Genomic DNA, 13,008 nt, shown 5'->3' on the forward strand with positions numbered 1-13,008 from the left:
GGGTGTGGAGACTACTTAAAAATAAAATCCTAAAAAAAAAAAAAAAAATCTCTCAGCAAATCTGAACCATTAGGGAAAATTTTAACTTCAAGATTTTAAAATAAGAAAAACTTGTTTTCAAATTTTGCATTTTTTTAGTTGAAGTATAGTTGACAAGAACATCTTAGTTTTGTGAAGATTTTATTTTTAAGTGATCTCTACACCCAACATGGGGCTTGAAGTTACAACCCCAAGATCAAGAATCCTATGTTCTGTCTACTGAACAGCCAGGTGCGCCTAGAAGAACATTTTGAATAAGCATTTCCCTTAAAGTTATTTTTGTTTGCTTGGGGAAAATAATTATACTAATTAAACATGAAACTTTCTAAAATTGAAGAATTTTAGTATTATAGTCATTTCTTTCATGTTTGGAACTTTCTGTAATCAAAGAAAGCTTTTCGGTGTAAAATGTCAGGTTGCTTTTGAAAACTCAAAGAATCTGAGCTCCACCTGCTGACTAAACATAGCACTTAACATTTTGCTTTTAGTTATGTCTGGACCTAAGTTCAATGGCTTGCTTTACATGGAAAGGGCAGAAAAGACTGCTTTAATACAGGTGGATACATTTTAATACCAAACCAAATATTAGGCTCTGAAATAGAAAGAGTCCATACCCACAGGTAGCTAATCTAAAAGAAACTTAAAATTTTGTATCTCTTTATCATAGTATGGTCTGAACTTCTTAGCTCTAAAGATAATAAAGATGCAAGTATTTCCAACAGTTCTTTAATAACAGATCGATTCCTGGTATTGACTCTAAAGGGATGGTGTGACTCCTGGATGAAAACTATAGGCATATAATATTTGTTCATCTGAGTGGGGAAAAAATGACCATCTACTTCATCTTGAGGCCTACAGTGGTACTTATTTTTCTTTTAGAAAATATTAGCTCTGACTAACATGAACTGTAGAACAGCTGAAGCATTTCTAAACAATCACCAAACTTCAGTATAATCTAGAATGAAAGAATAAAGAATCCTAAGCAGCCAAAGGAAATGTGCTTATGTGCTTAAATGTAAAATCTTATTTTTTGGAAAATTCCTGCGAACAGCCTTTTCCCTGATAATGCTAAATAAATTATTATTGTTACTTAATTAAATCCTACATTCTATGAAATTGAAGGATACTAACTGATATGTTAGTATATGTTAACCAACTCCTCTATAAAGATTTTTTTTTAAATACATAAGTATTAAATGCTAGATTTCCCATCAATGTGAATTTTTCCATGTTTGATCTAATAATTCAAATTCTGTCCAAAATTTTTCTTTAAAACTAGCAGTTATTAAATACCAAGGATTGTTATTAATTCTTACTCTAAGCCCAGTTGCAACTCTTACCAGATATATATCGACTGGGATTACTCCTGAAGCGATCATCCACTAGAATAAGAGCTCCCCAATCATTTTTGTGTCGAATACACCTAAAGAGAGAAAAATCAAATAAAAATGACTTTGAAAATAAAAGCCAACAGGGTTGCTGGGTTTAACAGTTGATTTAAGCATCTGGCTCTTGGTTTCATCTTAGCTCGTGATCTCAGGGTTGTGAGATCGTATACCACACCCGGCTCTACTCTCAGTGTGAAGTCTGCTTGAGAGTCTTTCTCCCTCTTTCACTCCTAAGATTACCTATGTTGTTATGGTGCGTTATTCTTTTTACGGATTGTTGGATTGGGTTTGCTAAAATATTTTTTAATTTTAAAAATTATTCAAGGGGTGCCTGGGTAGCTCAGTTGATTAAGCGTCCGACTCTTTTTTTTTTTTTTTTTGAGTGTTTGACTGTTTTTATTAAATAAAAATGTTTAAACATTGTATTTTTATAGGCACCTCCTCAGAAAACAAGTTAGTACATCACTAGAAAAAGTAACAAAATGTTTTTTCTTCAGCATAACAGTATTCCTTGTTTTTGCACCACACCAGTGCTCCATGCAATCCGTGCCCTCTCTAATACCCACCACCTGGTTCCCCCAACCTCCCACTCCCTGCTGCTTCAAACCCCTCAGATTGTTTTTCAGAGTACATAGTCTTTCATGGTTCACCTCCCCTTCCAATTTCCCCCAACTCCCTTCTCCTAACTCCCCTTGTCCTCCATGCTATTTGTTAAGTGTCCAACTCTTGATTTCAGCTCAGGTCATAATCTCAGGGTCGTGAGATTGAGCCTGTACTCAGTGGGGAATCTGCTTCGGATCTTCTCTCTTGAGACCTCCCTCTCCTTCTGCCCCTCCTCCCCATGCTCTTTCTCTAAAATAATAAATAAATTTTAAAAAATTACTAAAAAAAAGTGTACAATTTGGTGATTTTTAGTACATTTACAAAGCTGTGCAACCTACACCACTATCCATCACATATTTTTATGTTACCAAAAGAATCCCAGTGTCCACTAGTCACTCCCAATTATCCAACTATTCCCCTTATTCTCTAGCAATCATGAATACATTTGCTGTCTCTTTAATTTGCCTATTTTGGAAATTTCATATAACTGGAATTATGCAACATATGGCATATTGTGTATCAGTACTTCATTCCTTTTTACAGCTGAATAATATTCATCATATTTATCCATTCATAAGTTAACGGGCATTTGGGTTGTTTCCACCTTTTGAGTATTATGAATAATGCCACTATGAACATTTGGGTACAAATTCTCATATGAATCCAACCAACTAGAAGTGGAATTGCTGGGTTGTAAAGAATTCAATATTTAAGTTTTTGAGGAACTGCCACGCTTTTTTTCCTGGAGCACTTGCACAATTAAACATTTCTGTCAGCTTTGTGTGAGATTTCCTATTTCTCCATACCCCCACCAACCCTTGTTATTATCCATCTTTTTCATTATATGTACTCTAAGAAGTCTGAAGTATTATTTCACTGTGGTTTTAATTTGCATTTCTCTAATAAATGGTGATACTGGGCATCTTTTCATGTGCACACTGGCCACTTGTGTATCTCTTTTGGAGCAATGCTTATTCAAATTATTGGTCCACTTTTAAATTGCATTGTTTGTCTTCTTATGGTTGACTTATAAGAGTTCTTTATATATTCTGGATACTAAACCCTTATCAGACACACTTTTTGCAAATATTTCCTCCCGTGCATGAATTCTTTTCCATTTTTTCGTAATGTTCTTCGAAGAACAAAAGTTTTAACTTTGACAAAGCCCAATTTATCTAATTTTTTTAGTTGTGCTATTGATGTCAGATTTAAGAAACCACTGCCTAGTCCAAGACAAGAAGATTTACACCTTGTTAGTCTGTGACCCATTTTGAATTAACTTTTGTATATGGTATGAAGAAGGGGATTACCTTCATTCTTTGCATGTGGATATCCAGTTATCCCAACACTGTCAAAAAGATTTTTTTCCCTATTAAATTGTCTTGGCACATTTTTGGGGGTGGGAGGTGGCTTAAACAATAGGAATTTTGTCCTCACATTTTTTTGAGGCTGCGAAGTACAAGAAAGAGGTGTGAACTGATTTAGTTCTCTGGTAAGGCTCTCCTCCTGGCTTGCAGATGCCAGCCATCTCATTGTGTCCTCACATGGGTGGGGGTCAGAAGAAGGAGAGGAAGAGAGAGATGACCAAGTTATCTGGTATCTCTTCTTATAAGGGTACCAATCCCATCATGAGGGCCCCACCTGTATGACCTCATCTAAACCTAATTATCTTCCAAAGGCCTCATCTCCAAATAGCATTATATTGCAGATTAGGGTTTCAATATATGAAGTTGAGGGGGGCACAATTCAGTCCATGGCAGGAAGTAAGAAAATTATATAGTTTATGAGACCGTACTAAGTATTAAGGAAAAAAATAAAAAGGGAAAGAGAACAGGGAATGTTGGTAGAGGGTGCTAAATTTTAAACACAGTGATATTGAGCAGTGAGAAAACATCAATTGAATAAAGATTCTTCACAGGTAAAGGAATGAACTGTGTATATATGTGGAAGGGGAAGTGTTCTAGCAGAGAGAAATCCAAGTGCAAAGGCCCTGGAGCAAGAGCTTACCTGACATAGTCAGGGAACAGCAAGGATCACAATATACCTTTTTCAGTGTGGCCTCTTCTCTCCCTTTAGTTGTGGAGTTTGTCAGTGTTCAGGTTGATTTGTGGGGTACTTAAGATGATTTGGTAGTTATCTAGTTGTGTTTATGAGACAAGACAAACCTAGAGTTCTCTCTCCTACTCCCTGCCATCTTCTCCTTCTGTCTTGACACTTTTGTAAAAAACCAACTCACTGAGATATGGGGGTTTGTTTCTGGACTTTCGATTCTACTCCTGTTTTCTGTATGTCTATATAATGCCAGTATAACACAGTCTCGATTATTGTAGCATTGTAATAAGTTTGAAGTTGAGAACTGCCAGTTCTCCAATTTTGTTCTTTTTCAAGATTTTTGTGACTATTCTTAGTTTTTCTTTCTTTCTTTCTTTCTTTTTTTTAAAGATTTTACTTATTCATTTGACAGAAGTCACTAGTAGGCAAAGAGGCAGGCAGGGGGGCGGGGAAGCAGGCTCCCTGCAGAGCAGAGAGCCCAATGCGGAGCTCAATCCCAGGACCCTGGGATCATGACCTGAGCCAAAGGCAGAGGCTTTAACCTGCTGAGCCACCCAGGCACCTATTCTTAGTTTCTTATAATTTCCATGTGAATTATAGGATCAGTTTCTCAATTCCTGCAAGAAATCAGGCTGGTATTTTGGAATTACACTAAATCTCTGCAGATTAATTTGCAGAAACGTTATCTTAACAATAAATATTCCAGTCCCTGGAATTCTTCCATTTATTTAAAATTTTCTTTCAACAATGTTCTATAGCTTTTAGTGTACAAATCTTGCATTTCTTTTGTTAAAATTACTCCTAAGCAACTTATTCTTCTTGATGCTATTGCAAATGAAAAATTTTAAATTTATTTTTATTGAAATATAGTTGATACACAGCTTTACGTTAGTTTCAGGTTTACAACATAGTGATTTAACAAGTCTATATGTTATACTATGCTTATGCCAAATGTAGCTACTTTTTGTCACCATATAACACTATTACATTATGTAAATGGAACCTCTTAATTTCATTTTTGGACTGTTTATTCCCTCTGTATACAAAGTGATTGATTTTTGTATACTGAATGTTTCTTGTAACTTACTGTACTTGTTTACTAGCTCTAAATTTTATGGATACAGGATTTCCATGTAGAATATCATGTCATTTGCAAATTTTAAGATAATTTTATTTCTTTTCCAATCCAAATACTTATTCCCCCCCCTTGACTAATTGCCCCATGTAGAACCTCTAATACAATACTGAATACAAGTGGTGAGAGTGGACATCCTTATCTCGTTATCAAACACATCAGGGCAAAGTTTCAGTCTTACACCATTAAGATGTTCACTGTAAGTTTGTAATAGATGCCCTTCTATTTCTACTATCTTGAGTGTTTTATCATGAAAACATATTAGATATTGTCAAATGCTTTTCTCTCCTCTTGAGATCGTGTGGTTTTGTATTTTATTCTACTAATATGGCATATTATATTGATTGACTTGAGTTGGACCAACAAAATTGGTTGGATGTTGAACCAACCTTGCAATCCCAGGATAACCCCACTTGTGTGGGATTGTCTTTGTGTGTAATCGTTTAGTAAGTTGCTGGATTCAATTTTCTGTTTTTCTGTTGAGGATTTTTGCATCTATACCCATAAGAGATATGCCATGTAGTTTTCCTTTCTTGTGATGTCTTTGATTGGTTTTGGTAACAGGCAATACTGGCCTCATAGAATACGATGATACATGCTTGCCCTTCTATTTTTCTTAAGTTTGTAAAGGACCGGTATTAACTCTTCTTTTAACATTTGCTAGAACTCACCAGTAAAGACATTTAGTCCTGAGCTTTTCTTTGTGGGAAATTTTCTGATTACCAATTCTTCTATCTCTTTACTTTTTATAAATATATTCAGCTCTTTTTCTTGTGTGTCAGTTTCAGTAGCTTGTATTTTTCTATGAATTTGTCCATCCTAATTTATGTAATTTGCTGTCATGCAATTGTTCAAGGCATTCTCTTATAATGCTTTATATTTCTATCAGGTTGGTAGCAACATCCCCTCCTCATTCCTAATTTTAGTAATTTAAGTCCCTTTGGTATTTTCTCTTGGTCAGTCTAGTTAAAGGTTGTCAATTTTCCTTATCTTCTTAAAGAACTAACTTCTGTTATCCTTATTTTTTTCTGCTGCATATTCTATTCTTTCTCCTTTATTTCCACTCTAGTATCTGTTATCCCTTTGATCTACTTGCCCTGGGCTTGGCTTGCCCTTCTTTTTCTAATTCCTGAAGGTAAGAGGTTAGATTACTGATTTCAGATTTTTCCTTAAAAAAAAATTTTTTTACATATATATATATATAGGCATTTACAACTATAAACTTCTTTATGAGCAATGTTTTCATTGTATCTTCAAATTTTTGGTACACTGTTTTCATTTTCACTCATCACAAGGTATTTTCTAGTTTCTCTTATGACTTCTTCTTGGATCCACTGGTTAAGAATATGTTCTTTAATTTCCACATACTTATGAATTTCCCATTTTTTTTCTGTTATAGATTTCCAGTTTTATTCCACTGAGATCAGAAAAGACATTTTCTACCATTGTAGCCATTTAAAATTTATTGAAGACTGATTTTGTAAACTAACATATAGTCTATCCTGAAGAATATGCCATATATACCTTAGGAGGGTGGAGTGTAATAGATATGTTAGGTTTATAACTGTTGGGTTATAGTGTTGAAGACTCACATTTTTATTGATTTTATAATTGTTCTATTATGAAACTAGGGTAACAAAGTATCCAACTAGTTAACTGCTGAATTGTCTATTTCTGACAGTTTTTGCTATATATAATTTAGGGTCCTTTTGTTAGTTGCATATATGTGTATATGTTACATAGTTAAATGTTACATTTTTTTTTTAAAGATTTTATTTGTTGGGACGCCTGGGTGGCTCAGTTGGTTAAGCAGCTGCCTTCGCTCAGGTCATGATCCCAGCGTCCTGGGATCGAGTCCCACATCGGGCTCCTTGCTCATCAGGGAGCCTGCTTCTCCCTCTGCTTCTGCCTGCCATTCTGTCTGCCTGTGCTTGCTCTCTCTCTCTGACAAATAAATAAATAAAATCTTTAAAAAAATAAATAAATAAATAAAGATTTTATTTGTTTATTTGACAGACAGATTACAAGTAGGCAGAGAGGCAGGCAGTAGGCAGTGGTTGGGGGGGGGGCAGACTCACTGCCAAGCAGAGAGCCTTATGTGGAGCTCGATCCCAGGACCCTGGGATCATGACCTGAGCCAAAGGCAGAGGCTTTAACCCACTGAGCCACCCAGGTGCCCCAATGTTACATATTCTTGATGAAGTGAAAGTTTATTATAGAATATTTATTGTCTCAGGATGCCTGGGTGGCTCAGTTGGTTAAGCATCTGCCTTTGGCTCAGGTTGTGATTCCAAGGTCCTGCATCCAGCTCCTTGCTCAGTGGGGTACATGCTTCCCCTCTGCCTGCCACTCACTCACTCTCTCCTTCTCTCTCTCGCTAACAAATAAATAAAATCTTTTTAAAAAAAGGAATATTTGGGTGCCTGCGTGGCTCAGTGGGTTAAAGCCTCTGCCTTTGCCTCAGGTCATGATCTCAGAGTCCTGGGATCGAGCCCTGTATCGGGCTCTCTGCTCAGCAGGGAGCCTGCTTCCCACTCTCTCTGCCTGCCTCTCTGCCTACTTGTGATCTCTCTCTCTCTCTCTCTCTGTCAAATAAATAAATAAATAAAATCTTAAAAAAAAAAGGAATATTTATTGTCTCTATTAACAATTTTTGTCTTAAAGTCTATTTTGTCTGGTGTCTGTATAATCGACCAGATTCCTTGTTTACTGTTTGCATATTGAGTCTTTTCCCATCTGTGTACCTTAATCTGTGTGTGTGTGTCTGTGTGTCTGTGTGCTTAACTAGAGTGTTTCTCTTATAAGCAGAATATAGATGGGTCATATGTTTTTTTCAAAATCGGGGTTGTGAGATGGAGCCCCATGTCAGGTTCCACCCTCAGCAGTCTGCTTGGGATTCTCTCCCCTTCTCCCAATCTTTCCTGTTTGTGTTCTCTCTCTCTAAAATAAATAGATAAATCTTTAAAAAAATAAAGTTTTATTTATTTATTGGGGGGCGGGGAGAATCCTCAAGCAGACTCCACACTGAGCACAGAGCCTGACATGGGGCTCGATCCCAGGATCTTGGGATCATGACCTGAGCTGAAATCAAGAGTCAGATGCTTAGCCGGCTGAGCCACTCTGGCACCCCGTGTGCACAATAGATATTTTTATGTATCATGTTAATTTCTTCTCATTTCTTATTGAGTTATTTTCTTTGTGGCTGCTTTAACACTTTAACTTATAACAATCTTATATGGATTAATACCCATTTAATTTCAATAGTATACAAAAATGTTGTTCCTATCTAATTCTGTTCCTCCCTCCCCATCTTTGTGTTACTAATGTAATATAAATTACCTCTTTATATGTATGCCTGTACAGAAAAGAGGCAACACCATGCCAAACTGCTTATCCCCACAGAGGCCTGCATACAAGGTAGACTTTGGTGTTTAGGAACTTAGATTCAGGAGGGTTCCAAACACTGACTGATAAAAGATGCTCCCTGTGTTTAAAATGTTTGTGCCAACACTGATTTATGTTGAGCACTTGCTTTGTTTCTAAGAGTTTGGACATTGGGGAAGTGCTAGGCAGAAGCTATCTGAACAGCCACAAATAAAAACAGCGGGGGCGCCTGGGTGGCTCAGTGGGTTAAGCCTCTGCCTTCAGCTCAGGTCATGATCCCAGGGTCCTAGGATCGAATCCCACATCCGGCTCTCTATTTGGCAGGGAGCCTGCTTCCTCCTCTCTTTCTCTCTCTGCCTGCCTCTCTGCCTACTTGTGATCTCTGTCAAATAAATAAATTCTTTAAACAAACAAACAAAAAAACACCAGGTCCTGAGTCTTTAATGAGCTTCCCTAATTGGCAATATCTCACATATTTTACCACAATCATTGCTGGGAAATTAAGTGCGTTCCATATGACTTCACTGAGAGAGAAGCCTTGGAAGATTTTGCCTGATTTCCCCTAGACTTTGCCCGTGTGCCTATTCTCTTCGCTGATTTTGCTTCATATTCTTTCAGTGTAATAAATCCTCTATGTGCATACAACTGTATGATGAATGTGTTCCTCCTCCTAGTGAATTACTGAACCTGTGGTGGTTTAGAGAACCCCCAAGACAATGCCTATCACCACATATTTAAAATGATAGCTTTATGCAGCTGTTTTAAATATCCAATAAGATAAAAAGAGTATACGTTTATATTGTTTTTTTATATTTATCTATGAAACTATCTTTATGGATACTCTTTATTCCTTCATATGGATATGTGACTGCGTAATGTTTTTTCATTTCAACCTGAAAAGGATCCCTTGTAGTATTTCTGGTAGGACACGTTTTCTGGACATTAATCCTTTCAGTTTTTGTTTATTTTGGAATATCTTACTTTGTCCTTCATTTTTGAAGGACAGTTTTGTTAAAAATAATACACTTTGTTGACAGTCTTTTTCTTTAAATATGTCAGCCCATTGCCTTCTGCTCTCCATAGTTTTCAGTAAGAAATATGCTAAAATTATTGCGGATGTCTTATAAGGAATTGTTTTTCTTTTGCTGTTTTCTAGATTCTCTTTGTCTTTTAGTAGTTTGATTATGACATGTCTACATATCTTTGATTTGAAATTACTTCAAATTTGCTGGTTTTCTTAGATGTGCAGATTAATGTTTTTCATCAAATTTGGGAAGCTTCCAGCGGCGCCTGGGTGGCTTAGTGGGTTAAAGCCTCTGCCTTCGGCTCAGGTCAGGATCCAAGGGTCCTGGGATCAAGCCCCACATCGGGTTTTCTGCTCAGCGGGGAGACTGGTTCCTTCTCTCTCTCTCTGCCTGCCTCTCTGCCTACTTGTGATCTCTGTCAAATAAATAAATAAAATCTTAAAAAAAAATTTTGGGAAGCTTCCAGCCTTTATTTCTTCAATCAACTAATCTTTCTGTTCCTTTCTCTCTCATCTCCCAAGACTCCCATTATGCGTAAATTAGTAGCTTGATGGGGTCCTACAAGTCCCTAAGGCTATGTTCATTATTCTTCATTCTTTTCCTCTCTATTCCTCACACTGGATAATCTTAGTTGACTTACCGTTAAGTGAAATGATTCTTCTTCCTGCTCAAAACTGCTGCTTAGTCACTCTAATGAATTTTTCATTTGTTACTGAAATTTTCAAATCCAGAATTTCCATTACATTCTTCTAAAAAATTATTATTGATTCTTCTTTGAAAAAATTCTATTTGGTGAGACATCATTTTCATAGTTTCCTATAGTTCTTTAGACATAATTTCCTTAGTTTTTTGGCTATATTTAAAATAACTTTATACACTAACTACAATGTCTAGACTACCTTAGGAACACTTCTTATTGGTTGCTTTTTCTCATGTGTATGGGATATCCATTCTTCTTTCTTTGCAGATGTCATAATTTTTGTTGAGAAAAGTACATTTTAAATAATACAATGTGGCAACTGTAGAATTCAGATTCTTCCCTCTGCTCAAGGACTTTTGTTGTTGCTGTTGTGACTTTCTAAAAGTAATTCTTTAAAGTCTGTGTCCTATCATGTATTACTATTGCTAGATCAGCTTAGTAGCCAGTTAATGACTAGGCAAAGATTCCTTAAACATCTGTAACCAATATATGTCTCATTTGCCAAGAGGCTTTGCACATGTTTTCCAACATGTTTTTGATCCTCAGCCCGGCAGGTAACAACTCTGCCATAGTCTTCACTTCCTGCTTCCACAGAGCCTCACGGTCAACCAGAGGTGAGAACTTAAGGTCTGCTCAGGTCTTTCCTGAGCATGTGTACACCCGTGGTCATAGGTACCATTGTACATACAGGCAAAACCCACTAAAGTCTAGGAATATGTCAGAACTTTTAAAACCCCCTATGTATATCTCATTTCCCAGTTTTTCCCACTAGGCTGTTTAGTTAGCTTATTATTTGGCCCAAATTTAGTCATCATCTCAGGATGCTGTGAAATTAAACAATTAATTGCCTGGGTAAGCTCCTAGCCAGGTCATGTAAAGATAGCCTTGTGGGGGCGCCTGGGTGGCTCAGTGGGTTAAAGCCTCTGCCTTCGGCTCAGGTCATGATCCCAGTGTCCTGGGATTGAGCCCCGCATCAGGCTCTCTGCTCAGCGGGGAGCCTGCTTCCTCCTCTCTTTCTGCCTGCCTCTCTGCCTACTTGTGATCTCTGTCTGTCAAATAAATAAATAAAATCTTAAAAAAAAAAAAAAAATAGCCTTGTGAATGGGGTCTTCCAGGAAATCACCAGACAGTTTCCATAAATGACAATTCTCAAGAAGTAAGTTCCAGCCCTTCCTGGGGCTGGCAGATTACTGGCTTTCACCATGATTTAAAACCATTGTGAACTTGAAGAGAGGGAATGGGAATTGGGCAAGTGAAAATCCCAAAACACTATGTTCTTAATGAAGAGTCAGCAATTTTCATGAATAAATGTTTCCTGGAATGTTGTAAACTGGTTAATTTACAGTTTTGAAAAACTAAAACTTTTTTAGTTTTCTCATTCCTTTGTTAGAGAATTTTCAGAGGTCTTTAATCTGTAATTTTTGCACATCTCACCCAATTTGTTAATATTTTGTTAAGAATATTTTCACCTATGTTTTTGACAGATATTAGTCTGTGGTCTTCTTTTTTTTGCTTTTTATATTGTCTCATTGAGTTTTGGTAAGATAGTGCTAGCCTCATAAAATGGGAAGGGTTCTAGCATCTATTTTTTTCAAAGATTTTATTTATTTATTTGAGAGAGAGGGAGAGAGAGAATGAGGAGGGGCAGAGGAAGAGGAAGAAACAGACTCCCCACTTAGCAGGGAGCCCAAAAGTCAACTGAATTGACTATTCAATTTATCTTTTTCATCTTCAGTGAGTTTGGTACTTTGTGGGTTTGAGGGAATTAGTCTATTTCATCTAAGTTGTTGAATGTATGCATATAGTATAGTTTTGTCCGTACTGTCTTTTTAACATCTGCAGGGTATATAGTAATATGATTTCTTTTATTCCAGAGATCAGTAGTTTGTGGCTTCCCTTTTTTTGTCAGTTACCTAGAGATTTATCAACTCTATTTACCTTTTTAAAATCAATTTTTTTAGGGTAGGGGCACCTGGATGGGGCAGTTAGTTGAGCATCTAGGTTCTTGGTTTCACCTCAGGTCATGATGTCAGGGATGTGAGATCAAGCCCTGTGTTGGGCTTTGCACTCAGCAGGGAGTCTACTTGAGATTCTCTCTCCTTCTCCCTCTGCCCCTCCAATTTGTGCTTGCTCTCTCTCTCAAATAAACAAATCTTCTAAAAAAATTAAATCAATTTTTTAATTCTTAGTTTCATTGATTTCCTTTGTTTTCAAATTCATTGATTTATACTCTTATCTTTATTTTTTTGTTTGCTCTATATTTATTTTGCTTTTCTTTTCCTAGCTTAAGGTAGAAGTTTATTGATTTGAGACCTTTCTTCTTTTTGAAAATAAACAATTATAGAAATTCCCCACTGAGCACTGCTATAGATGTAGCCCAATTATTTAGATATATTTTAATTTTTGATTAGCTCAAAATATTTTCTAATTTTCCCAAGACTTTCTGCTTTACCTATGGATTATTTATAAGTACAGTTTTTTAAAAAAGATTTATCTCTTAGTTTTAGAGGCGGGGGAGGGGCATAGGGAGAGGGAGAAAGAGTCTTAAGCAGACTCTGCACTGAGTGTGGATTCGGACACAGGGTTCAAACCCAGGAAGACCCTGAGATCACCAAAAGAGTCTAATGCCCAACTGGACTGTGCCACCCAGGTGCAACTAGAAGTAGGTTTTTAATATGATTT

The 13,008-nt window shown here is 36.6% G+C and overlaps 1 protein-coding gene across 1 annotated transcript in view; it reads right to left on the reverse strand.

Annotated features, from left to right (window-relative positions):
- The window catches only part of LOC111151585 (BRCA1 interacting protein C-terminal helicase 1), a 181,593-nt gene that overhangs the window by 5,965 nt on the left and 162,620 nt on the right, over positions 1-13,008 (reverse strand). Inside the window, 1 exon segment of the mRNA XM_022509662.1 lies at positions 1,380-1,462. Coding sequence (XP_022365370.1) covers positions 1,380-1,462 — 83 coding nt within the window.

This window comes from Enhydra lutris, unplaced genomic scaffold (assembly GCF_002288905.1).
Source record: "Enhydra lutris kenyoni isolate GAN:26980312 unplaced genomic scaffold, ASM228890v2 scaffoldscaffold26, whole genome shotgun sequence".
In the NCBI taxonomy this organism is placed as follows: Eukaryota; Metazoa; Chordata; class Mammalia; order Carnivora; family Mustelidae; genus Enhydra; species Enhydra lutris.